The sequence below is a fragment of the Esox lucius genome, chromosome 19 (assembly GCF_011004845.1).
Source record: "Esox lucius isolate fEsoLuc1 chromosome 19, fEsoLuc1.pri, whole genome shotgun sequence".
NCBI classification, from domain to species: Eukaryota; Metazoa; Chordata; class Actinopteri; order Esociformes; family Esocidae; genus Esox; species Esox lucius.
In genome coordinates, this window is record NC_047587.1 from 36,641,104 (window position 1) to 36,668,757 (window position 27,654).

Here is a 27,654-nt window from a genome sequence, read left to right on the forward strand (position 1 = left end):
ACCTGATGCGAATTCACATAATGTTCATACTTATCAAACCACTCAGTGACCCCTTGTGCCATGCGGATTGTGGCATTGTCATCCTGGAGACCACTCCCATCAGGACAGAAATGTTTCACCATAGGATAAAGGTGAATATTCAGAATAACTTGGTAATGATTTGCAGTAACCCTTCCGTCTAAGGGGACAAGTGGAAACCTCTGAACCAACTGAAACACTATCCAGTTGAGCAGTCTGTGACTGAAGCTCCTGCCATCCATCCCTGAATAATGAACCCTCTTTCAAAGTCTCTTGAATCCTCTTCTCTTGCCATCTTGATCCAAAATCGAGGTCAACTGGGCTGGTTTAACATGCCACAGAGCATGATAGAAAGTGAATTGCTTTATTGTGTCATGATATAAACCTATATGGAAGCATCTGTGTTCGTTATGTTCCTGCAGTCATTTATTCAGGTATTTCCTTTGTCACCCCTCCATATATTCCTGTGTGTAGAGGCGTGTGGTCACCTGCAGTATGACCCTCTCGGCCAGGTTCTTCCTACGGCCCCCAGTTGTGGCGGAGGCAGTCTGAGAACTTGTCCATAGACACAGCAGCTTGGTACCACGCGCCAGCACCCTGAATACACCCAACCAAGCACACAATAAACAGCTGTAACACAATCAAAAAGGTAAAATACGCCTTGCTAAATGTATTGGGCCTTACCGTCGGAAGTCAAACAGGGGCAGGGAGACCTTGCCCAGCAGCTCTGGTCCCTTGCGCTGCTTGTTGGAGTCTGGGGAGCTGCTGGCGTTTTGGTTCAGGACTCCAAAGAGAGAGAGAGTCAACATGGACTCCAATGGAAGCAGGGCCACCGCCATGGGGAAGTTGATCCTAGGAGGAAGGAACGCATGGAATGAACGTGCATAGGGTCTATGCAGGCTAGCCCACTGGGTAATGTAGAGGCTCGGAGTGGCTAAAAGGACCACAAACCCATTCTAAAAATGGACAGTATGCAACACTGTACTACAACGGACTGGGTCACTATGTCAGCTGGGTGGAATCAGCCAAACCACTAACTGTCTCCGGGACTGACAAAGGACACCCTGATTACGGTTCACACAATCCTTAGGGTCTTGCTGTGTTTTGCCTGATTAGATATTTGGAGTCGATTCACTTGTGGATAGTACTTACTCCAATCTTTTAACCGTATTTACTTTGTTCTGTGTATTGTTGTCATGCAATTGACTGATGTAATCGAAAATAAGAATTTGTTGTCAAATTGACAAAAAGGGGTTTATTTATTTAACCAGGTGAGGCAATTCAGATTGAATTGTTATTTACAATAACCATGAATAAAAAAAGAATAATCAGCAAACAGATGGTATATTTCAAAGTTGTCATTCCTTCTCTATCCATTACTGTTGTTTTATGTATGCTGCGTATGACAGAATATCTCCTAGGAAACCTGCCTTCTCCTGGTAGTTACTCCATGAGCTCCATTAAATTACAAAACATTTAAATAGATGTTGTAAACTTAGTAACAAATACCAAAGACATTTGACCCTAGATCATACAGTGGGGAGAAGAAGTATTTGAATCACTGCCAATTTTGCAGGTTTTCCTACTTACAAAGCATGTAGAGGTCTGTAATTTTTATCATAAGTACACTTCAACAGTGAGAGATGGAATCTAAAACAAAAACCCAGAAAAATCAAATTGTATGATTTTTAAATAAAAATAAATCATTTTATTGCATGATATAAGTATTTGATCACCTACCAACCAGTAAGAATTCCGGCTCTCACAGACATGTTAGTTTTTCTTTAAGAAGCCATCCTGTTCTCCACTCATTACCTGTATTAACCGCACCTGTTTGAACTTTTTACCTGTATAAAAGACACCTGTCCACACACTCAATCAAACAGAATCCAACCTCTCCACAATGGCCAAGACCAGAGACCTATGCAAGGACATCAAGGATAATATTTTAGACCTGCACAAGGCTGAGATGGGCTACAGGACAATAGGCAAGCAGCTTGGTGAGAAGGCAATAACTGATGGCGCAATTATTAGAAAATGGAAGAAGTTCATGATGACTGTCAATCTCCCTCCGTCTGGGGCTCCATGCAAGATCTCACCTCGTGGGGCATCAATGATCATGAGGAAGGTGAGGGATCAGCCCAGAACTACACGGCAGGACTTGGTCAATGACCTGAAGAGAGCTGGGACCACAGTCTCAAAGAAAACCATTAGTAACACAATACGCCGCCATGGATTAAAATCCTGCAGCGTACCCCTGCTCAAGCCAGTTCATTTCCAGGCCCGTCTGAAGTTTGCCAATGACCATCTGGATGATCCAGAGGAGGAATGGGAGAAGGTCATGTGGTCTGATGAAACAAAACTTGAGCTTTTTGGTCTAAACTCCACTCGCCTTGTTTGGAAGAAGAAGAAGGATGAGTACAACCCCAAGAATACCATCCTAACCGTGAAGCATGGAGGTGGAAACATAATTCTTTGGGGATGCATTTCTGCAAAGGGGACAGGACGACTGCATCGTATTGAGGGAGGATGGATGGGGCCATGTATCGCAAGATCTTGGCCAACAACCTCCTTCCCACAGTAAGAGCATTGAAGATGGGTCGTGGCTGGGTCTTGCAGAACGACAACGACCCGAAACACACAGCCAGGGTAATTAAAGAGTGGCTCCGTAAGAAGCATCTCAAGGTCCTATAGTGGCCTAGCCAGTCTCCAGACCTGAACCCAATAGAAAATCTTTGGAGGGAGCTGAAAGTCCGTATTGCCCAGCGACAGCCCCGAAACCTGAAGGATCTGGAGATGGTCTGTATGGAGGAGTTGGCCAAAATCCCTGCTGCAGTGTGTGCAAACCTGGTCAAGAACTACAGGAAATGTATGATCTCTTTTCTGTACCAAATATTAAGTTCTGCTTTTCTGATGTATCAAATACTTATGTCATGCAATAAAATGCACATTTATTACATAAAAATCATACAATGTGATTTTCTGGATTTTTGTTTTAGATTCCGTCAATCACAGTTGAAGAGTACCTATGATAAAAATGACAGACTTCTACATGCTTAGTAAGTGGGAAAACCTGCAAAATCGGCAGTGTATCAAATACTTGATAACTTGTCTTCAACAATAGCCAGTAAAAAAACACTTCTTTCTGATCAGTAGAAAACTACTGTATTCCAGGGGTTAGCGAGTCACGTACAATTCGTCCCATTTGATGTGGTAGAAGAAGCTCTTATAGGTGCCCACTTTCTTGGACTGGATGGGCTTGAACAGGTTCCTGCCATTGTGTGTCAGGGCACACATCAGATAGTACTTCTCATAGCTGGAAAGAAGGTAAATGGAGAGAATTAACATGTGATTCTGGAGCTTAAATCCCATCTATAAATACTCAATTTCACAAGAGTTATCCTTTCTACTTCATAAAGAACACAGTCAACTTTTCACAGAGCTTACAAATGACCGTTCATCAAATGCAGACTGTGTTCAGTCAACTCTGTTTATTTACACGGTTCACATTTTTTATGAAAGTCATCATTGACACTATGAAAGAGATGGCATTCGTTACAAGCACACATTTTGAGTATACAAAGCAGTGAACAATTCAGGATTCCAAAATATTTCCTATTACGCAGTGCCATCTGTCTCAGGCTTCAACACAGCACGGTATGCATGCCTTCACTGTCGTTGGTGACATAAAGCATCAGTTGATCTAAAGATAATGTGTTTGTTTGTTTGTGAGTGGATGTTTGTGAAAATCGTGCCACAACTGAGTACTAAATCCTTAATTAACTTCAACATTTCAACCATGCCATCATTTTACACAAAGTATCCATTAGTTCCAGAATAAATATTTCTGAGAGCCATTCAGGCATTATGTGTTACAGGATCTGTATTTTCAGTGGCTCTTGGTACGGTGCTTGGAAATGCTTTCCATGCCTTATAAAAATAGCTCCTGGACAAGACCCTAGAGATGACAGACAGAAGATAAACAACAGATTTTAACCAGTTCCTCTCTTTTTGAAGAGGTCTTCATCGGCCAACCAAGAAAAAACGTGGGTCCCTGACAGAAAAAAGCAACAAACAGGGAGAGTCTGTCGCAAAGTGTTTAACAAAATATTTCAGTTTAGAGTGGTAATACGGTAAAACCAAAAGTGGAGGGTGCCACTTCATGCAGGTTAGCGCTGAGTGAGGGGTAGGGATGGCTTAAGTCACTTCTAGACAGAGACACCTTAGCCAACCTGGGAGCACAGTGTTATTGGATTCCAAGAGAGAAATCAGTTCTAGGGCCAAGGACTTCATAAAAGATGGATCCTATAGCCTCTGGTGTCTTCCTTACTGTAACTGACAACTTCCAATTGTATGATATTTGTTATTGAACTAGATATACTAGCCCCTCCATGAACTGCCACCTTAACGTGGTGGAGGGGTTTGAGTACCCGAGTGACCCTAGGAGCTATGTTGTCTGGGGCTATATGCCCTTGGTAGGGTCTCCCAAGGCAAACAGGTCTTAGGCGACGGGTCAGACTAAGAGCGGTTAAAAACCCCCTTAATGATGCTTAAGATTTTGAGTTCCGTGACGTCGCCCGGTATGGCGCAGCCGGGGCCCCACCCTGGAGCCAGGCCCGGGGTTGGGGCTCGTATGCGAGCGCCTGATGGCCGGGCCTTTTCCCCATGGGGCCCGGCCGGGCTCAGCCCGAACGGGCAACGTGGTACCATAAGGGGCCGGTGCGAAGAGGATCGGGCGGCAGTCGAAGGCAGGGGCCTAGACAACCCGATCTCTGGACACGGAAACTGGCTCTAGGGACGTGGAATGTCACCTCGCTGGCGGGGAAGGAGCCTGAGATTGCGTGAGGTTGAGAGGTTCCGATTAGAGGTAGTCGGGATCACCTCTACGCACGGCTTGGGCTCTGGAACCATACTCCTTTAGAGAGGATGGACTCTTCACCACTCTGGAGTTGCCCATGGTGAGAGGAGGCGGGCTGGTGTGTGTTTGCTTATAGCTCCCCAGCTCTGCCGCCATGCGTTGGAGTTTACCCCGGTAAACGAGAGGGTCGTTTCCCTGCGCCAACGGGTCGGGGATAGGTCTCTCACTGTTGTTTGTGCCTACGGGCTGAACGGCAGTGCAGAGTACCCGACCTTCTTGGAGTCTCTGGGAGGGGTGCTGGAAAGTGCTCCGACCTGGAGGGGTGTGATTGGGAGGAACGGCCCCCCTGATCTGAACCCGAGTGGTGTTCAGTTATTGGACTTCTGTGCTAGTCACAGTTTATCCATAACGAACACCATGTTCATGCATAAGGGTGTCCATCAGTGCACGTGGCACCAGGACACCCTAGGCCGCAGGTCGATGATCGACTTTGTTGTCGTCTCATCTGACCTGCAGCCGTATGTCTTGGACACTCGGGTGAAGAGAGGGGCGGAGCTGTCAACTGATCACCACCTGGTGGTGAGTTGGATCCGATGGCGGGGGAGGAAGCTGGACAGACTCGGCAGGCCCAAGCGTACTGTAAGGGTCTGCTGTGAACGTCTGGCCGAGTCTCCTGTCAGAGAGATCTTTAACTCCCACCTCCGGCAGAGCTTCGACTGGATCCCGAGGGAGGCTGGAGATATTGAGTCCGAGTGGACCATGTTCTCCACCGCCATTGTCGAAGCGGCCGCTCGGAGCTGTGGCCGTAAGGTCTCCAGTGCCTGTCGAGGCGGCAATCCCCAAACCCGGTGGTGGACACCGGAAGTAAGGGATGCCGTCAAGCTGAAGAAGGAGTCCTATCAGGCCTGGTTGGCTTGTGGGACTCCTGAGGCAGCTGACGGGTACCGACAGGCCAAGCGGGCTGCAGCCCGGGTGGTTGTGGAGGCAAAAACTCGGGCCTGGGAGGAGTTCGGTGAGGCCATGGAGAAGGACTATCGGCTGGCCTCGAAGAGATTCTGGCAAACCATCCGGCGCCTCAGGAGAGGGAAACAGTGCCCTACCAACGCTGTTTACAGTAGAGGTGGGCAGCTGTTGACCTCAACTGAGGATGTCATCGGGCAGTGGAAGGAGTACTTCGAGGATCTCCTCAATCCCGCTGTCACGTCTTCCATTGAGGAAGCAGAGGATGAGGGCTCAGAGGTGGACTCGTCGATCACCCGGGCTGAAGTCACAGAGGTGGTCAAGAAACTCCTCGGTGGCAAGGCACCGGGGGTGGATGAGATCCGCCCTGAGTTCCTCAAGTCTCTGGATGTTGTGGGGTGTCTTGGTTGACACGCCTGTGCAACATTGCGTGGCGGTCGGGGACAGTGCCTCTGGGATGGCAGACCGGGGTGGTGGTCCCTCTTTTTAAGAAGGGGGACCGGAGGGTGTGTTCCAACTACAGGGGGAATCACACTTCTCAGCCTCCCCGGGAAAGTCTATGCCAGGGTTCTGGAGAGGAGAATACGGCCGATAGTAGAACCTCGGATTCAGGAGGAACAGTGTGGTTTTCGTCCGGGCCGTTGAACACTGGACCAGCTCTATACCCTCTACGGGGTGTTGGAGGGTTCATGGGAGTTTGCCCAACCAATCCACATGTGTTTTGTGGATTTGGAGAAGGCATTCGACTGTGTCCCTCGCGGCATCTTGTGGAGGGTGCTTCGGGAATATGGGGTCTTGGGTCCTTTGCTAAGAGCTGTCAGGTCCCTGTACAACCGAAGCAGGAGCTTGGTCCGCATTGCCGGCAGTAAGTCAGACTTATTCCCTGTGCATGTTGGACTCCGGCAGGGCTGCCCTTTGTCGCCGGTTCTGTTCGTAATTTTTATGGACAGAATTTCTAGGCGCAGCCAGGGGCCGGAGGGTGTCAGGTTTGGGGACCACACAATTTCATCTCTGCTCTTTGCAGATGATGTTGTCGTGTTGGCCCCTTCTAACCAGGACCTTCAGCATGCACTGGGACGGTTTGCAGCAGAGTGTGAAGTGGTGGGGATGAAAATCAGCACCTCCAAATCCGAGGCCATGGTCCTCAGTCAGGTTGGTGGAGAGTGCCTGCCTCAAGTGGAGGAGTTTAAGTATCTAGGGGTCTTGTTCATGAGTGAGGGAAGGATGGAACGGGAGATTGACAGACGGATCGGTGCAGCTTCTGCAGTAATGCAGTCGATGTATCGGTCTGTCGTGGTGAAGAAAGAGGTGAGCCGCAAGGCTGGCCTGGGAACGCCTCGGTGTCCCCCCGGAAGAGCTAGAGGAAGTGTCTGGGGAGAGGGAAGTCTGGGCATCCCTGCTTAGACTGCTGCCCCCGCGACCCGACCCCGGATAAGTGGAAGATGATGGATGGATGGATAGATATACTAGTAGGTACAGAGGATATAAAAGTTCTACACACCCCTGTGAAAATGCCAGGTTTTTGTGATGTAAAAGAATGAGACAGATAAATCATGTCAGAACTTTTCCTCTTTTAATATGAACTATAATGTGAACAATTTAATTGAAAAACAAACTGAAATCTTCGAGGGGGAAAAATGAAAAATAAAAACAATAACCTGGTGCACAATAAGTGTGCACCACCCTCTTATAACTGGGGATGTGTTCAGCATTAACCAATCACATTCAAACTCATGTTACATAGAAGTCATTACACACCTGCCATCATTTAAAGTGATTCTGATTAATCACAAATAAAGTTCAGCTGTTCTTTTCCTGACATTTTCTTAGTTGCATCTCAGAGCAAAAGCCATGGTTGGCAGAGAGCTTCCAAAGCATCAGAGGGATCTCATTGTTGAAAGATATCAGTCAGGAGAAGGGTACAAAATAATTTCCAAAGCATTAGATATACTATGGAACAACAGATACATTACCAAGAACTGGAAGTCCCTCCAAAATAAATGACAAGATGAGAAAACTGGTCAGGGAGGCTTCCAAGAGGCCTACAGCAACATTAAACGAAATGCAGGAATTTCTGGCAAGTACTGGCTGTGTGCTACATGTGACAACAATCTCCCGTATTATTCATTTGAATGGGCTATGGGGTAGGGTGGCTAGACGGAAGCCTTTTCTTACAAAGAAAAACATCCAAACCCGGGTGAGGTTTGCAAAACAAACATCAAGTCCCCCAAAAGCATGTGGGACAATGTATTATGGTCTGATGAAACCAAGGTTGAACCTTTTGGCCATAATTCCAAAAGGTATGTTAGGCGCAAAAACACAACTGCACATCACCCAAAGAACACCATACCCACAGTGAAGCATGGCGATGACAGCATCATGCTTTGGGCTGTTTTTCTTCAGCTGGAACCGGGGCCTTAGTCAGGATGGAGGGAATAATGAATAGTTCCAAATACCAGGCAATTTTGGCACAAAACCTTCCTGCGTCCGTTAGAAAGCTGAAGATGAAGTTCACCTTTCAGCACGACAACAATCCGAAGCACACATCCAAATCCACAAAAGCATGGCTTCAGCAGAAGAAGATTAACGTTTTGGAATGGGCCAGCCAGAGCCCAGACCTGAATCCAATTGAACATCTGTGGGGTGATCTGAAGAGGGCTGTGCACAGGAGATGTCCTAGCAATCTGACAGATTTGGAGCGCTTTTGCAAAGAAGAGTGGGCAAATATTGCCACGTCAAGATGTGCCATGCTAATAGACTCCTACCCAAATAGACTGAGTACTGTAATAAAATCAACCAGGTTATTGTGAGTTTTTTAATTTTTTCCCCTCATGAATTGTTCATATTATAGGTCACATTAAAGGTGGAAAAAGTTCTGACATGATTTATCTTTGTCTCATTCTTTTACATCACATAAATCTGGCATTTTTACAGGGGCATGTAGACTTTATATCCATTGTATATGTTCAGTTGAGTTTGGCCAGGGCAACAGTGCTATAACAGGGCTCTATGTTCCAGAAAATGGAGAGAGGATGGGAGTATTCAGTAACCAGGGGTAATGCAAGAGTTAACAACATCTCTTTTACTGGCAAAAGTATCTTTCTTGGCTCAGGTCATTGTATGAGTTCCCAGGTATGCAAATGGTGCACATCTGCAAAAGCGTGCTGTATTATTATCCATCAACAGTACCTATCAGACATTCTGTATTATTATCCATCAACAGTACCTATCAGACATTCTGTATTATTATCCATCAACAGTACCTATCAGACATTCTGTATTATTATCCATCAACAGTACCTATCAGACATTCTGTATTATTATCCATCAACAGTACCTATCAGACATTCAAAATTATTATTCATCAAAAGTACCTAGCAGACATTCTATATTATTATCCACCAAAAGTACCTATCAGACATTCAAAATTATTATTCATCAAAAGTACCTAGCAGACATTCTATATTATTATCCATCAACAGTACCTATCAGACATCATATATTATTATCCATCAAAGGTACCTAGCAGACATCCTATATTATTATCCATCAAAGGTACCTATCAGACATTCTATATTATTATCCATCATCAGTACCTATCAGACATTCTATATTATTATCCATCAAAAGAACCTATCAGACATTCTATATTATTATCCATCAAAAGTACCTATCAGACATTCTATATTATTATTCTCCAGAAGTACCTATCAGACATTCTATATTATTATGCATCAAAGGTACCTGTCTAGAGCATATTGCGTCGTGAGGTAATGTTATCAAAGGTATAGTTCAAATGTTAAATTTTTTAAGTGCCCTGCATTCCCCCCATACTAGAAAATATGCTCTCTGGGGTTCTTAAAAGATACAGAAGGCAGGTATGCATTTTTAAAACACAGCCATGATGGCTAGCACACTGACGTGTCAAGTCAACAAGGTGATTGGGTCCGCTCACCTGCTGACCCATGCGGCAGGAATGCCGTGCACTGCGAACACGGTGAACTGCAGGTGGTCGGTGGTGCCCGAGGCGTCCTTGCTGCCACGTCCCTCTGGGGCAGACTCCCCCTCTGCATGCTGGGAGTTAGAGGAAGTGGGGTCAGGGGAGGAGCTGTAGGAGGAGGAGGCGGGACAGAAAGAGCGCAGGTAAAGCCTGGCCAGGTCGTAGACAGCGTCTGTCAGGATGCCCATGCACTCCTCCACTGGGCTGAGGTGACCTGGAGGGGTCAAGGTGGAAGAGAAGGGTCACGTTAGCTTGCAGGACGTAATCTTTAAACGTTTTGTAGTTGATATCAGTAAGTGAGGAGGTTGCTTCATTGATGACATTCTGATTGTAGTCGTCTTGCTTGGTCAAACTGAATGTGTGCGAAAGATGCAAACTGGTTTTTGCAGCACTCACCCTCTGATGAGCCACCTGAGGTCTTGGAGCCCACCTGACAGAAACATTTACATTTATATTGTTTTATCAGATGGTCCAATCCAAAACGACTTACAAAAGTAGTGAGTATTTTACTTGGCAATAAAACTTTCTGATTCTGATGTACAGTACATTTCATAGAAATCTGAAAGTCATACTAAAGCCATTTATTTAGGTGGTTCAAATGTTATATAAAACGTAAATATATAAATTACATACAACCCATATAAATAGTTTCAGTTCAACTTTCAGGTGCTTAAGACTTTTGCACAGTACTGTACATTTTCATAATTCTTTTGTACTGGGAATCACATCTAAAACTCGGGCAAGGCGACCGACAGGCTCTACAGATTGAGTCAGAAAGGACCCTCATCGGCACCTATCTTAAATGCTACAATCTGACCCATGATAAACTGTCCCACACAGAGTTGCTGTATTTCAAACAGTGATGTTCACATCTGAGAGCATTCCAAGTCACCAACCAATAGACCTCCATTTATATGTTAGGAGGTTTGTACATGATTGGACCTACCTCTGGCGAGCGTGTCCTGGGCAGGTTGACTGACCACTTGACCCTCTTGACGGCCTCTGTGATTGCCTGGGTCTCCACCTCGCCCAGGGCACAGCACAGGCTCTTCACCTTCTGCACCAGACGCTCCACCGTTTTATACTGGGTGCTCTGGAGGGGGCAGGTCATTGTGTTGAGGCCGCGTGTGTGTTTACGTACTTCACCGTACTCAACAACTCAAATCATTCCTGAATTAGGAATCTATAGGCCTGTTGCAATCATGCGTTACCAATCCAAGCAACAACATCCTTTCAACATACGACAGCAATTTAGCACCATGAATGCACACACACACACCCACCCTCCCACCCACACACAGACACACACAGACACAGACACACACACACACACACACAGACACACACACACACACACGACATCAAACAAATGTGCCTTCAGTGCAGTAACTTCCTGAGCTACCTCGTTCTGCAGACATATGTTGACTTGATTGTGATAACCTTCTAGATAGTCGCTCAGGCCTTGTCTGAGTAGGAGAGGGAATGAAAAGATACGTCTCAGCCTTTGTCAGGAATGTATTTAGTTCCAGACAGTCGATGTAAAGATGTGATAGGAAGCAGGAAGAACGACATGCTCCTACCTCGTGACATTCTCCTTAAAGGGCCTCTCCACTTGGCCCAGGTGCCTCTCCAAGTCTACTGGAGAGGTGTCATCTTCCGCCTGCAAGCGCATGATAACCTGTGAGATGTCTGTCTCCCGGTACGTCTGTCTCCCGGTACGTCTGTCTGTCTCCCGGTACGTCTGTCTGTCTCCCGGTACGTCTGTCTGTCTCCCGGTACGTCTGTCTGTCTGTCTCATGGTACATCTGTCTTTCTGTCTGTCTGTCTCATGGTACATCTGTCTTTCTGTCTGTCTGTCTCCCGGTACGTCTGTCTGTCTGTCTGTCTGTCTGTCTCCCGGTACGTCTGTCTGTCTGTCTCATGGTACATCTGTCTTTCTGTCTGTCTGTCTCATGGTACATCTGTCTTTCTGTCTGTCTGTCTCCCGGTACGTCTGTCTTTCTGTCTGTCTGTCTCCCGGTACGTCTGTCTGTCTGTCTGTCTCCCGGTACGTCTGTCTGTCTCCCGGTACGTCTGTCTGTCTGTCTCCCGGTACGTCTGTCTGTCTGTCTCCCGGTACGTCTGTCTGTCTGTCTGTCTCCCGGTACGTCTGTCTGTCTGTCTGTCTCCCGGTACGTCTGTCTGTCTGTCTGTCTCCCGGTACGTCTGTCTGTCTGTCTGTCTCCCGGTACGTCTGTCTGTCTGTCTGTCTCCCGGTACGTCTGTCTGTCTGTCTGTCTCCCGGTACGTCTGTCTGTCTGTCTGTCTCCCGGTACGTCTGTCTGTCTGTCTGTCTCCCGGTACGTCTGTCTGTCTGTCTGTCTCCCGGTACGTCTGTCTGTCTGTCTGTCTCCCGGTACGTCTGTCTGTCTGTCTGTCTCCCGGTACGTCTGTCTGTCTGTCTGTCTCCCGGTACGTCTGTCTGTCTGTCTGTCTCCCGGTACGTCTGTCTGTCTGTCTGTCTCCCGGTACGTCTGTCTGTCTGTCTCCCGGTACGTCTGTCTGTCTGTCTCCCGGTACGTCTGTCTGTCTGTCTCCCGGTACGTCTGTCTGTCTGTCTCCCGGTACGTCTGTCTGTCTGTTTGTCTCCCGGTACGTCCGTTTGTACGACAGTGGGTCGGCAGAATCCACAGTTGTTGGTTTTTGAGACAAAGTGCTTGACCAATGACTGGTTGGTTGGTGGATGGTTTGGGTCTTACCGTTCGTGCCAGATCCCTTCTCATGGTGGTTTGGGAAAGCAGCTGGAGCTTGATCTCGGCCTCCCACTTCCTGCAGTTCTGGACGTACTCATGGCTGCCCAGGCTGTGCTTACTGGAGGACCATACAGGGACCAAGATCAAGTAGAACACCAGGGTTGTGAAAGAAAACATATGGGACTTTCAGGAAATAGTCCAATAAACGTATTTTTGTTTGATATGCTTTTTAAAACTTTTCTTGTGTGCCAACATGAAGACCACCTATACATATTTACATCTATATTTCAGTTATTAAGTATATGTCACTAGGCACAGGATATGCTGTAATCCAGACACTTGCAGTAACAATTTAGAGTTAAACTCATGGGCAAGCGCTGTCTGGCTTTCTGTGTCTGCTTTAACACACTAACCGTAAGGCTGCCTGACACCCTGATAGCCTTATGTTAAGAGCAATGTGAGGTGAGAGCCCAGTTCATCTTCAGGCCTAGCAGGGAGCAATGGAAAAATCAAGTCCACTTTCAGCACCTTCTGAGGGCTTGCCAAAACCTGACAAGGCTGAGAGAGTCCAGATAAACAAAGACTGGGGAATTTGTAGCGAGTTAGAAAATGAAACTGACATAGGTCAAAAAATATGTAGCGTATGCAAGCTTGACACGCGCACACAAACACACGCAAGCAAACACAAACACAGACACACACAGATCTGCTTTTGCTTAATCCCCCTGTTCTTCATTAGTAGAAGAATCCCCAGCCCTCTGCCCTTCCAGTGGCTAAATGGCCAAAAGGAAACATGTTCCTAACACAATTAAAGGCAAATCGCTTTGTGCCTGTGGAATGTTGGCAGGGTCTGGTTGATATCGTTGCTTTTTATCCTCCCTCCCTCCCTTCCTCTCCTCCCTCCCTTCCTCTCCTCCCCCCCTTCCTCCTCTCCCTCCCTCCCTCCCTCCCTCCCTCCCTCCCCTCCCTTCCTTCCTCCTCTCCCTCCCTTCCTCCCCTCTCTCCCTTCCTCCCCTCCCTCCCTTCCTCCTCTCCCTCCCCTCCCTCCCCTCCCTCTCTCCCTTCCTCCCCTCCCTCCCTCCCTCCCTCCCCTCCCTCTCCCTCCTCCCCTCCCTTCCTTCCTCCCCTCTCTCCCTTCCTCCCCTCCCTCCCTTCCTCCTCTCCCTCCCTCCCTCCCTCCCTCCCTCCCTCCCCTCCCTCCCTCCCTCCTCTCCCTCCCTTCCTCCTCTCTCTCCCTTCCTCCCCTCCCTCCCTCCCTTACTCCCCTCCCTCCCTTCCTCCCCTCCCTCCTCTCCCTCCCCTCCCTCCCTTCCTCAGGACAGTCCCACGCGTTTATGACCGACTCACTTCTGCAGTGCCTCCTCCTGGCCGCAGACCTTGAGGACATAGCTGCTGATGTCCACTTTGCTGAGGTCATCGTGGACCCAACACAGGGCCTGCATGATGAGGAGCTCCACAGGAGAACTCACTGAAGAGGAAGAGACAGAGGGAGAGACACAATCAGACAGAGAGAGACTGAAGCAGATGGACAGAGAAAGAGGGGGTTAAAGCCAGCGCAAGAGTGGTGTCCGAAGACTTGACAATGAACGGGCAACAGGCAGCAAGGAATCCAAATTTTCCAATCCACTTAATAGAAGAAGATTTCATGTCAAAGAGGCTCAGAGGTTGGACAGAAACAAAAACTGCACAGGGGGAAGAAAATAGTTAATAATTGTCTAGACTGCAGTTTCACCATGAAAACAACACTGTAAGGTCTTTTCGGCCAAATTACAGTATGGGTGGTTCAAGTGGAACCTTTTATTTATCCAATATCTGCATTAGCCGGCCTGCCAACCCCAACAGTCACTGGTGTGTCCGTAAAGGAGTTGGTAGGACAAGAAAAACTGATCAGATTCACTCAATTAATCTCACCTGTTTGAATCCAGTAACACACTTTGCCTAAACCAGTAAATTGATCTCTGATATTCTGAAGCGAGCAGTGACACAAAACCTCCCCCCTCACTGGGACTGTGGAGAGACGTATATTCACTACCTCTAGTAATGTACCGTCCATTCCAAATGTATTTGGACCCCGACTGAAGTATTGTTGTTTTGGCTTTGTACTCCAACAAATTAGATTTGAAGTTTTGCAGTGATAAGGGGGTTGAAGCACAGATTGTCAGCACAGTATTTTCTTCAATATGGGATGAAACATTCAGAAACAGCAGCTCGTTTTTAAATTGATCAGAGACAAAGCTAAAACGTTAGGTGTGATCCAATCAACTGCTTGGTACATAAAGAAAAAAGCAATCACTGGACAGGACCTCGACCGGCATGACCATAGAACGCTCACCATAGTGAAGAAAAAAGCTCTGCAGTAGATCAGGAACACTCTCTAGGGGGTAGGCGTGGATGTGTTAGTCACTAATAGGCTTACTAGTATCTACTTACTACTTGGTATAGTCATAAGTATTGAGCAATTGCTAGCGAGACTGAAGATGAACTTTACACTGCCAGAGCTATTTCATTTCATGGCACAACACAACTATGAATATAGGTGAAGACAACTGACTATTTCATCAAGTGAAAAGAGAGAATCATGGAAACCCCTCTTTTACTGTGCAAGGGGTTCAAATCAAATCAAAATGTATTTATAAAGCGCTTTTTACAACAGCAGTTGTCACAAAGTGCTTTACAGAGACACCCGGCCTTAAACCCCAAGGAGCAAACAACAGTAGTGTTGAATTTCAGTGGCTAGGAAAAACTCCCTAAGAAGGTCGAATTTTAGGAAGAAACCTAGAGAGGACCCAGGCTCAGAGGGGTGACCAGTCCTCTTCTGGCTGTGCCGGGTGAGATATTAAGAGTCCAATTGGAATAATAAATAAATTTCTCTTGGCTAAATCCAGAGTATATTAGACTAGATATTTTAGACTAGGTCAGAAGTATGACCAGGTGGACAAGGACAGGAACAGCAACGGTCCCCCCAAACCAGGTAATCCGCAGGTGTGGACAAGGACCTCATCTCCTTCTAAAATTTTAAATTGGAGGAAACTGAGAAAAGTTAGTAGTACATCCCTCATGTCCCCCAGCACAATAATATAGCAGCGTAACACCTTGGAAACTGAGACGGGGGGGTCCGGTGACACTGTGGCCATACCCGGGGGAGGCCCCGGACAGGGCCCAACAGGCAGGAAATCAATCCAACCACATTGCCAGGCATCAACCAAAGGGACACCCACCAACCGCAACCCCCCTGAATGAGGGCCGAGTATTGCTAGCAGCGTACAGCCCAACTGCACAAGTGCGCTATAGAGAGTCAACAACAAGCCAGTGACTCTTCCCCCAAAAGGCATTGGAGGGAGGGCATCCCAGTGGCTACGAGAGCCCACCTGGCAAGACAGCAAGGGTGGACAGTATCAAGCCTACTGGTCACCTTCACGCCCCCGGGCCAGGCTACACCTAATTATAAACCGTGCTGTAGAGATGAGTTTTTAGTAGACACTTGAAAGTTTGCACTGAGTTTGCATTTCTAACCTTAATTGGCAGATCATTCCACAGGAGTGGAGCTCTATGAGAAAAGGCCCTGCCGCCAACTGTTTGTTTAGAAATTCTAGGTACAATTAAAAGGCCTGCATCTTGCGATCTAAGGTTACGTGTAGGTATGTATGGCTGGATCATTTCAGCAAGGTAAGTAGGAGCAAGTCCATGTATTGATTTATAGGTTAAGAGTAAAACCTTAAAATCAGCCCTAACCCTAACTTGCAGCCAATGTAAGGATGCCAGGACAGGAGTAATGTGTTCAAATTTTTTTGTTCTAGTTAGGATTCTAGCAGCTGTGTGCAGCACTAATTGAAGTTTATTTATTAATTTGTCTGGATAACCAGAGAGAAGAGCATTGCAGTAATCTAATCTAGAAGTAACGAAAGCATGGATTAATTTTTCTGCATCAGTTTTTGATAGAAAGTTTCTAATTTTTGCGATGTTTTGAAGATGAAAATAAGCAACTCTTGAGACATATTTTATATGTTCTTCAAAGGAGAGGTCAGGGTCAAGGGTAACGCCAAGGTTTTTTACAGTTTTTTGGGATACGACCATGCAGCCGTCGAGGTTCACAGTGAGATCTGCTAACAACACTTTGTTTTTTGGGTCCTAAAAGGAGCCTTTCTGTTTTATTTGAGTTTAAGAGCAAGAAATTCTCTGTCATCCACTTCCTAATATCTGAAACGCATGCTTCCAAAATAGCTAATTTAGGGGCTTCTCCATGCTTCATTGAAATATATAACTGTGTGTCATCAGCATAACAGTGAAAGTTAATATTGTGATTTCGGATTACATCGCCCAGAGGGAGCATGTATAGTGAGAAAAGTAATGGGCCCAGAACCGAGCCTTGAGGAACTCCAAAGCATACCTTTGACTTGTCAGAGGATATGCCATCCACACTAACGAACTGATATCTTTCAGATAAATAAGATTTAAACCAGGCTAGAACATGTCCACGTAGCCCAATATTGGTTTCCAGTCTCTCTAAGAGAAGGGAGTGATCAATAGTGTCAAAAGCAGCACTAAGATCAAGAAGCAACAGGACGGATGCGGAACCTTTGTCTGAGGCCATTAGAAGGTCATTTGTTACCTTCACGAGTGCAGTCTCAGTACTATGATGGGATCTAAAACCAGACTGGAATATTTCATAAATGTTTTTTGTCTTTAGGAAGGCTTCAGTTGTTGGGAAACACATTTTTCTAAGATTTTTGAGAGGAACGGGAGGTTCGATATTGGCCTATAATTGTTTAATATGTCGGGATCTAGATTAGATTTTTTTAGAAGAGGCTTAATTTCCGCAATTTTTAGTGAGTTTGGTACGCATCCGGAGGAAATGGAGCAATTTATTATGTTCAGCATTGGCGGACCTAGCACAGGAAATAACTCCTTAAGTAATTTTGTAGGAATCGGGTCTAGCTGAGAGTTTGTGGGTTTAGAACTCATTACAAATTTTGTAAATGTGTCGAGCGATACGGTATCAAAAAACTCAAGTGTCCCCATTGACACCTGATCAGGGAGGCTCCGGAAATTTTCCGGACAACCGAGATTTTTAGGACCATAACTATTTAAGGATTCAGTTATTTGTTTTCTAATGGTGACGATCTTTTCATCAAAGTAGTTCATGTATTCATTACAACTAAAGTGAAGACCCACTTCACTTGCTAAGCTTTGCTTTTTTGTTAACTTTGCAACTGTATCAAAGAGAAATTTTGGATTGTTTTTGTTCGCCTCAATCAGGTTGGAGAAATAAGCTGATCGAGCAGACGTGAGTGATTTTCGGTATTGTACTGTACTGTCTATCCAGGCTAGTCTAAATACTTCCAACTTGGTGGAGCGCCACTTTCGCTCCAATTTTCTGGAGGCTTGCTTAAGTGCTCTAGTATTGTCGGTTTACCAAGGAGCAAGTTTCTTGTTGCGTATTTCTTTAGTTTTTAGTGGTGCAACTATGTCTAATGTATTTCGCAGTATTGAGTTTAGATCCTCGATTTGATCGTTTACAGATTTATTTACTCTGTCATTTATGAGCGAACTAGTAAGAATATCAAGGAATTTATTTGTAATCCGAGAATTTATAGTACGGTTGTGATCTATAGGCTATTACCCTAAAAAGCATGCACAAATGCCTACTTCAAAAACCCTCCAGAAATAGTGGCCATATAACCGTAAACAGTTTTATTTTAGGCTTACTATATTATAGCTCCTGGAGGTTGTAGCCGGCGTATTTCTGGTCCATCCTGAACAAATCTTAATGCGTAATTTGCTTTGTCTCTGGCAGGACTCCAACACTGGTCGCATGGCAGGCTGCATCTCTAACCATTATGCTATTTAACAAGGAGGAGGTAGTCAGTCACTCAATCAGTAAGACATATTCGCTCTTCTTGGCCAGCTCTGCTAACGCACGTTTTGACCAGTCGTGGTCTATATACTCAAGGGTGCATAGTGAGATAAAGGAAACAAGATCCAGACCTGGCCCAGTAAAAAAGGTTTTATATTATACAAATAAAATACAGTATAGCAATCTACTACAGGCATATCTTTATCAGAATAATAGGTTATAGCCTCGGTTTCAAAGATGGTTTTGATACAATACAGTGTCAGGGAAGACGTTACTTATTCTTACAAGAACAAAGGAGGCAGTGAGTAAAACCTTTCAAAGGAGTGTGTGGCGATGAAATACCACTCCAATAATCAAACGAGCTGATTGACTTTCAGCTAAAAGTCACGGTCTGAAACATTTCTTGCAATACAAAAATGCATTGCCTTGTATGACAGCCTAATGACAGGCCTCCTTTCAGCAGCGCATTTCTGTCTTCAGGTGCGACAAACAGAAGCGTTTGGGAGCCAACGCAGAATGTGTGAAGGGTCCGGCTTTGTAATCCTAATTCATGGCTCTCAATATAAATACAATAATCACAGGCAAGTACTATAACTTCTAGAGGCATTTGTGAAAATTCTTCACAATACAGTTTAAGCATCAGACAAGTTCAGTGGATATAGCTGATTTTGTTATGTGGAGAAATACAAGTCTTAAAATGGTGATCTGAAAGATCTGACAGCCACTGGCTGTATAACCCTAACACACGCAAGTATAACCCTAACACACGCAAGTATAACCCTAACACACGCAAGTATAACCCTAACACACGCAAGTATAACCCTAACACACGCAAGTATAACCCTAACACACGCAAGTATAACCCTAACTCACGCAAGTATAACCCTAACACACGCAAGTATAACCCTAACACACGCAAGTATAACCCTAACACACGCAAGTATAACCCTAACACACACTTCAGTGTTGCGCAATGTTAGCATGACTCCTTGGAAATATTTCTCAGAGAATAAAATGTGTGGCTTTCCTCTCCCAGATTCTACCCTTCCTGGCAGATTTATTTAATGGGATTCATTGCTTTCGTATATCAAAATGTCTCTTGTTATTTCAGCCGCCTGCATAAACCACTTGAAATGTTCTGTTACATTGGAGTACTTTGTGTGTGTGTCAGTGTGCACGTGGTTGTGTGTGTCAGTGTGCACGTGGTTGTGTGTGTCAGTGTGCACTTGGTTGTGTGTGTCAAAACAAATTGTTCTATAGTTCATTAAAGGTGGGGTTCTTCCTTTCTCCTCTGCGTGTTGCCACACACACACACCCATACATACACACATACACATACACACACACAAACACACACATGCAGGCAGGCACGCACCGCTGGAAGTAATAATAAGCCTACACCCTACTAACAATCTTGACTTTTGACTGGATTAAACACTGGATCTTATTGGTGGACTTGGCCCATTGCTTTTGGATTCCGACAGAAGGTTGCGATTGGTCACGCCAGTGTGGTGGCAGACTTGAGCTGCAGTGCGGCTTTCAAGGCAGCGCTTCTCAAACCTCTCCTGGGGATCTCCAGGTGTCTCACAACATAGGTGGAGGCCTGAACCAGCTACTTGTTTTTAATTGGTTAATCCGTATAGCACTGTTCCAGTTAAACTGAATGTACCACTATGCTTATTTTTGTTATTTAAAACATGCCAGATAATTCAGCATCAGAAGGAAACTGGAACCATCATCATTAAAAGGGCTTCATAATTATTGATTTAATTGTGTTCGCTTTGGAATATATGTAGTAAGGATTGAAAACCAGAGTTTCTTTATTTTGATTATGGTCTCATAAATTAAACTATATTTTCCAAGAGAGCCTGTTCTGACTAAGGTAACGCTGCTCAGCGCTTCTGGTGGGTTGTAAACAAAATTACAAGTAGCGGGTGTCGGAGTAAAAAAAACACAACAAAAACAATGTCCTATACCAGCTAAGAAGAGTGGATGAATTATAATTATTTACAGTAATGAAATTCTGTATTTTTCACAGTATTATCAATATACAGCTAGCAGACCATTTTAGACCTTGAGAAGCGTTTGTTCCAGTTAGATGGGTGTGGTGCGGCTTGAAGGGACTGAGGGGCGTTAATGGGCAGTAGCCACGCTAACAGTATTCCAACCCCAACTCAACACCTCCCAATTTCAGCTCAGACTACGGCAGCAGGCGGCTAACAAGATGGGCTTTAATCAAGGCATCCTACAACGCTCTTAACTTCACCAGAGGTGAATACCTCAGTGAGTTCCCAGGCTTTCCACTTGCCCCATGCCAAGGTATGCAAGGGCTCACTAACCTAAATGTTGCGGTTGGAGATTTTAGCCTAAGAAAGATGTTTTTTTTATCTCCCCAGTAACAGGAGCCATCTCAGCTCTGAATGGCTTTTGAATACAGTAACGGAGAGCAGCAAAGCTGTGTAGCTGGAAAATTATTTCCTGGGAACGCGCTACCCCCCCAGTCGACATTACCACGTGTCACATTTAGAGAGCCGGTGGAAATGGAAAAGCGACGGAGAGCAGTCGAGACAGATAACAGAAGGCCTGGCCTCCTTCCACCCACACACCTCACTTCGGGTGAGAGAGAACTGAGGGCCATTGTTCCTGTTGGTCGAAATACGACCTTGGCATTTCCACTGTGGCCAATCGAGGGAATCTAAACACAACAAAGTGAACTGAACAGAGGCGCCGGCCACGGTGCCATCAGCCAGTCAGCCTTGGCTGTGCGGTGAAGGGAAAGTAGAGCTAGCAAGACTGGTTGCTGTGGGAAAACTGGGTCAGTGGGACTGGGGTTGCATACACGAAATCGCATGGGATACCAGTTTGTCTGGCACAGAAGGTGAACCTGGGTGATTGGACTGACGGCATCACGTGAGGAAGTAGTGGGATCCCTTGGACAACTTTAAGGCCCTCAGTCGGGCCAGTATTATCCATATACAAAAGTGCCGGGGTTGATTCGCTGCCAAGGACACAGGAGGTAAGGGCATTAGAGAAACTGGTCAAAGGGGAGGGCCAAGAGATGCCTGGTAATGGCATTGGAAGCGTTACTGCAGAGAGGAGCTAAAAACCAGCGGGGAGCCAATGACATCAACGGGCAAAAGAGAGAACATAAAACCATAGAGCATCCTTTTGGACGACATTGCTACTTCAGAGCAGGGCATTACCTTTTATTTGTGAGGAGAGGGAGAACTTTCCACTGGAAAAAAGTAATAGGAAAAGAAAAAGTAACAAGCTGGCTGTTATTGAATGCTCCTTGTTCTATCAGGCCTCTTGCCTCTTGCCTATTGTTCTTATCTATTATCTGAAGCACTCTGTCTTAAAGGGGAAATAGGACAAAACCAACTAGGGTCCAGGGTTTGCATACCTCAGTAACTCTGTGTGAGCTTTGGTGTTAAAATTAGGGAAACTTGCCAGGAATCCCATTACAATGATTTGTCTCTAAAAGGTGTTGTTCCCTTCTGATTCTGGGAATTCTCCAGACAAGACTTCCGGAAATGCTTTCTGGAGATTTAAAGCAAGCTTATTGAACTTGTGCCCTACGAGGTATGGACACTGATGGTTTTATGTTTTACCTAATAATGGCCTACACCCATCTGTTGCCTTTATCTGTCCCTTGTTTGAGTTGAAAAATTTATAAAAATAAATAAAATAACTATATATATATATATATATGCAAAAAATAAAGCTGTTGAACAGAACGGTTGACGGAGGTGATTCCACTCCTAGGCGGTGATGTGTCCTTACCGTCGCAGGTGAACGTGACAGGCTCCTGGGAATCAGAGATCTCGATGGACACCTTAACGCTGCAGCCGTTGTCCCCGCCCCCGTCCCTCTGGGGTATCACAGCGCTCAGCACGTACCCCGGGTTGGTCAGCAGGTCATCGTGGGCGAACTTTGACCTCAGTCTGAAGGAATGGTCATAAACAACCAGTGAAAATTCAGTATGCCCCTTTAAACTTAATAAACTCCATATCAATGATAATCTGTTTGAGATTGGCTTAATTTACAAATCAGGTCGTTATAAACGCATAAACTAGTGGATAAGTGATTCACTAAGTTCCTATGACACTTCCTTATATGTACTTCCTTATGGGAGCCAAAGTTCTTCAAAATCTCTTCCGCTGTACGGTGTCTTTTATGTATAGGACAACACATTAAGGCTCACTACTTTTCATTATGTGGGTGATAACAAGGACCCCACCGTAACAGATGGGGTGGATGAGGCAGCTTCGATAGTGTGTGTGTTACATTGACGAGAGATGTCACCATGCCCACACCGACAGGACTGGAAACTGGATGCGCGCACCCACACACACACACACACACACACAAACACACTTACATTGCTACGTCTTCACAGAAGGCTACAACTTCTAGGTTCTGGGCTTCCTTTTCCTTCAGGGCGCTGTGCTTTGCCAGTATTTTCCCACTTCCCTTATCGTGCTGTGAGAGAGAATGAGACAAAACATGAGGGCACAAACAAACGCTGTTTTTGTGAGAAGGTCTAACGGGGTTCATGTTGTGTGGAATCGAAATCTAATTAGTTAGTCACGTACACATTAAAAGCAAAAAAAAAAGTTGTAAAAAACACCACTCTGATGACCATCCCAAAAAAACAACCTATGGATGTGTATGTTAAACAAATCAAATGAGTCTCGATTCATTAAGTCCTGAGCATGTTCCAAAAGAGGACTTTACTAGACGTTTTCATACATCAAAGCATTTGAATAAACATGCCAGGAAGGACAGACTGGGGCAAAAAGGGAAAACAAAGCTACACCCCTCCCACTGAAAGGAACCCCTGGGAACTGACTTCTGAGATTCTTGGTTTATGTGTGAAGGCTGCTGGGAACTGGCAGGGGGAACGCCCCACCTTTCTAAAAAATAGCTGTGTGACTATTGAGGCTAGGAATGCATTTCCTGTGCAACAGGAAATGACAAGTCAAAGTCCTGCCCCCTCTTACTGGTCTGCTCTGAGTCGGCAGAAATGCAGACGGGCCTTGGAATTCAGTGACATCACGAAGCACTACGAGAACGACTTGAACTCGGCCCTGAGAGATTTAGGGAGGGTGACAAAATTGCCTGGTGCACAGAGTTCATTCCGTGTGTTGTGTGATGGGTCTTGTTCCTTGTGGAACCAAAAAACACAATGAGAGCCTTCAATTGATGAAAAACTATCAAAAGGTTTCCTTTCTTTAGTGGAACAAAGCACAGCTTTCAGTGCACACAGAGTAGCATACAATTGTAGTAGTATGTCCCTGGCCATTCTGCACTTAAGTGACTCCTATGTTGAGGTTTTGGAAACAGCCATATTAAGGCACCCTACACACATGCACATGCAGGCTTTATGCACAAAGACACACACACACATACACACGTACGCTTCAAGCACACAGACACACATACATACACATGTACGCTTCAAGCACACAGACACAGATACACATGTACGCTTCATGGACACAGACACAGATACACATGTACGCTTCATGGACACAGACACACATGTACGCTTCATGGACACAGACACACATGTACGCTTCATGGACACAGATACACAAGTACGCTTCATGGACACAGATACACAAGTACGCTTCATGGACACAGATACACAAGTACGCTTCATGGACACAGATACACAAGTACGCTTCATGGACACAGATACACAAGTACGCTTCATGGACACAGATACACGAGTACGCTTCATGGACACAGATACACGAGTACGCTTCATGGACACAGACACACGAGTACGCTTCATGGACACAGACACACGAGTACGCTTCATGGACACAGACACACGAGTACGCTTCATGGACACAGACACACAAGTACGCTTCATGGACACAGACACACAAGTACGCTTCATGGACACAGACACACAAGTACGCTTCATGGACACAGACACACAAGTACGCTTCATGGACACAGACACACAAGTACGCTTCATGGACACAGACACACAAGTACGCTTCATGGACACAGACACACAAGTACGCTTCATGGACACAGACACACAAGTACGCTTCATGGACACAGACACACATGTACGCTTCATGGACACAGACACACATGTACGCTTCATGGACACAGATACACATGTACGCTTCATGGACACAGATACACATGTACGCTTCATGGACACAGACACAAGTACGCTTTATGGACACAGACACACATACACATGGAGGCTTATTTTATGAGCTTCTCTACTTAGGGTATCCATTAAAAAAAAACTCGCATGAAATGTGACTGAACACAGATATGACACTTGGGTCCTGTACATTCTGCACCAAACATTCTACAGTCAGGGATAAACTGTTCAAAGTGCGTTCGATCGCCAGTGCGATCTAATCTTTAGCATAGTCTAATCAACACAGCCCAAGGACATTTGAGAAAAATATTCTTGTTCTGACCTGAAATGGCATGCAAGTTGGGCCACAAGTATCTACATATGAGTGTGTTGGTAGTTCTCAATGGGGATTCCAATTTCCCTCTCGCCAAGCACGTTCTACAACACAGGACTTAATTTGGCAGGAAGGCAAGGTGATTTGACTTAAATTAATTAAATGTAATTCAGTTTTATATGTGATTCAACTCAATTCAGTTTTATATGTGATTCAAAGATGACAAGAGTAGTCAACAGTCTATTTCCTTTTGTCTTGTACAGGCCTGCATTCCAAAGGCCATGGACAGCATGTGGATTAGGCTCAGAAACGCACTGCAAGCCTGCACCAACCACTGATTTCAGTTTGACGTTTGACTGATTACATATCTGGGATTTTTTTCAGTTGCAAATCAGGTAAATAAAAAGAAAAATGAATTCAGTAAGTTCCTGCGATCCATCTCTGTCGGCGCTCTGTTACGTGAGCCGAGGTTATTACGAATCACAACGCACGTAAATACGGAATAGGATAATGTAGCAACACCTACTTTACCACCACTGAGATCACACCCTGCCTCTCAGTTACATGGGACACTGGGATACAGATGGCCCTGCCATGACCAATGAGCCACACCAGCTCTAGGGTTGCATGGTATGGACAATATTTAATATGGCGATATTGAACATTAATATTGCGATAGCAATATTCATTTAAATATTCTTAAACACATGTAAAAACATTAAAGTTATGGGAAAACAGATCTAAATAGATTCATATGATTCCTCTGTAATTTTAATGGTAGGTTTATTTGAACAGTGAGAGACTATCTAGTCCATCACATAACACACGTCACATGGTATGCTCCATAGGGTATGTTCGTTTTGAGGACCCGTGCGCTCACAATTGCATCTGACAGGGGAACTGGCCAATGAAACATGATCATTGCATAGCGGTTTCAACCGGGCTCTAAATCGAACTCACAGCCAACGAACATATCTCTCCACAAAATAAACGGATATCGCATACTTTTGGCAACATTTTCGATTTTGATATTGCACAGTGTGATATTTCGATAACAGTATTGAGTCAATATATATCGGGCACCCTTAATCAGCCCCCTGAACCCAAGAGGACTGGAGTGAGGATGCACACCTGATCAAGCAAACATGCAAATACACCACAAACACACACGCACATAAGTGGACAAACGGACGCACACACACACACGCACGAGCACACACACGAGCACACGCACACACACATTACAGTGAGACAGGCCGTCTTTGTTTTCTTGGTTTCATCCTCTGACCAGGAAGGAGACAGAGGAGTCTGAGGCCATGGGCTTGGTGCACGTGACTCACACCATTCAGAGATCATTCACCCGCTCCGAGCCTTGGTCTGGTTGTCCCGCTGTTCCACTGATACCGATCCGGTCCGCTTTACAGCTCTTCTGTCCTAACACAGCCCTCTGAATCACTTCCTTACCCCATACTTCAACTGGTTCACTGCCTGTACACCCACTTCGCAGGCCCAGGTTTTTAGGGGTTTCTAACAATGTAGACTTCCTCTGACAGGAGTTCATTCTAAACTCAACCCTGGTAAACATGAGAAAAAGCGGACCCAATTGACTTTGACTTCCTCTTTCTATTAGGAAGTATGTAATTCCTCTTTACCTCGATCTCCCACAGAAACACTGTACACATCCCTTTTAAGAACAACGGTGGCAACTCTTGGACCTCTCAATCACTCCCCTCAATATAACCCCACAAGCAGTCAATAATAACAAGTGTGAGAAGAAACAGAGCTATTGAACTAATGATTGTGTCGCTTAGTTCCCTTGTATCCGTAGTGGACTTCAGGCTTAGCGATTCACCACCACAGTCAGTATGGAAGACAGTAGGCCATAGGGTGATAATTGCAGGATAATTCTACTTAAATCGTTTCCTGACAGAGGCGTGCAGAGGTGTGGAAAGCTATCAAGAGCAGCGGAGAGACCCAAGATGGCCTCCGGTTATTCAAAAATGGCGCTCTCATTTTAAGATTTGTCAACTAACAGACCACACGCCTGGTGAGCGCCTGGTTAACATGCTAACAAGCGGCTGCGAGGACACAGGTGGCGAGCGCCTGGTTAACATGCTAACAAGCGGCTGTGAGGACACAGGTGGCGAGCGCCTGGTTAACATGCTAACAAGCGGCTGCGAGGACACAGGTGGCGAGCGCCTGGTTAACATGCTAACAAGCGGCTGCGAGGACACAGGTGGCGAGCGCCTGGTTAACATGCTAACAAGCGGCTGCGAGGACACAGGTGGCGAGCGCCTGGTTAACATGCTAACAAGCGGCTGCAAGGACACAGGTGGTGGACTGCCGGTACACATTGACGTTGTGACTTCGCCATGTCTGAACTCTACAGGGCTCTTCAGCATCCCAACAGATGGTGTTGTCTCCGAGGCCTGGGCCGGAGCCCATGTCATGCTGGGAAGTTCTCTCAGCTTTCCAATACAAACTCCGGGGGGGCTGGCCTGACTAAATGTTTTGCTCAGAGAAATCACTGATTGGACGATGGATAAAGCTGTCTGCTTGACCTTGGTTGTTCAATACCAGGGACCTGTGGTAGGTTTAGCCACCCAAGTTTGGCAATGCATGAGAAACAAAAGACTAGTGGAAAAGATAAGTACAAAATTACAAAGCCCCCTATCTCTTTTGAAAAGCACCTTTTTTTCACCTGACAAGACAAAATGAAGCTACTGAAAACCACAATAGCAGCAGATCCCAGCCCTACCATAAAGTATTGGCCACCACAGGGTGAC

The 27,654-nt window shown here is 45.6% G+C and overlaps 1 protein-coding gene and 1 long non-coding RNA gene across 2 annotated transcripts in view; one reads left to right on the plus strand and one right to left on the minus strand.

The window, feature by feature from the left end:
* pik3c2a (phosphatidylinositol-4-phosphate 3-kinase, catalytic subunit type 2 alpha) overlaps positions 1 to 27,654 on the minus strand; it is a 65,903-nt gene that overhangs the window by 17,971 nt on the left and 20,278 nt on the right. The window contains exons 3-14 of the mRNA XM_029114998.2: positions 22,804 to 22,904; positions 22,206 to 22,366; positions 13,916 to 14,036; positions 12,575 to 12,686; positions 11,417 to 11,496; positions 11,239 to 11,302; positions 10,783 to 10,929; positions 10,233 to 10,266; positions 9,792 to 10,050; positions 3,212 to 3,334; positions 703 to 870; positions 507 to 615 (exon numbers count right to left, since the gene is read on the minus strand). Coding sequence (XP_028970831.1) covers positions 507 to 615; positions 703 to 870; positions 3,212 to 3,334; positions 9,792 to 10,050; positions 10,233 to 10,266; positions 10,783 to 10,929; positions 11,239 to 11,302; positions 11,417 to 11,496; positions 12,575 to 12,686; positions 13,916 to 14,036; positions 22,206 to 22,366; positions 22,804 to 22,904 — 1,479 coding nt within the window. The remainder of the gene's footprint in view (positions 1 to 506; positions 616 to 702; positions 871 to 3,211; positions 3,335 to 9,791; positions 10,051 to 10,232; positions 10,267 to 10,782; positions 10,930 to 11,238; positions 11,303 to 11,416; positions 11,497 to 12,574; positions 12,687 to 13,915; positions 14,037 to 22,205; positions 22,367 to 22,803; positions 22,905 to 27,654) is intronic.
* LOC114829523 lies at positions 21,148 to 22,297 on the plus strand. The gene is made up of 3 exons (XR_003777446.1): positions 21,148 to 21,438; positions 21,907 to 22,004; positions 22,214 to 22,297. It is a non-coding gene; the product is annotated as an uncharacterized LOC114829523 (long non-coding RNA).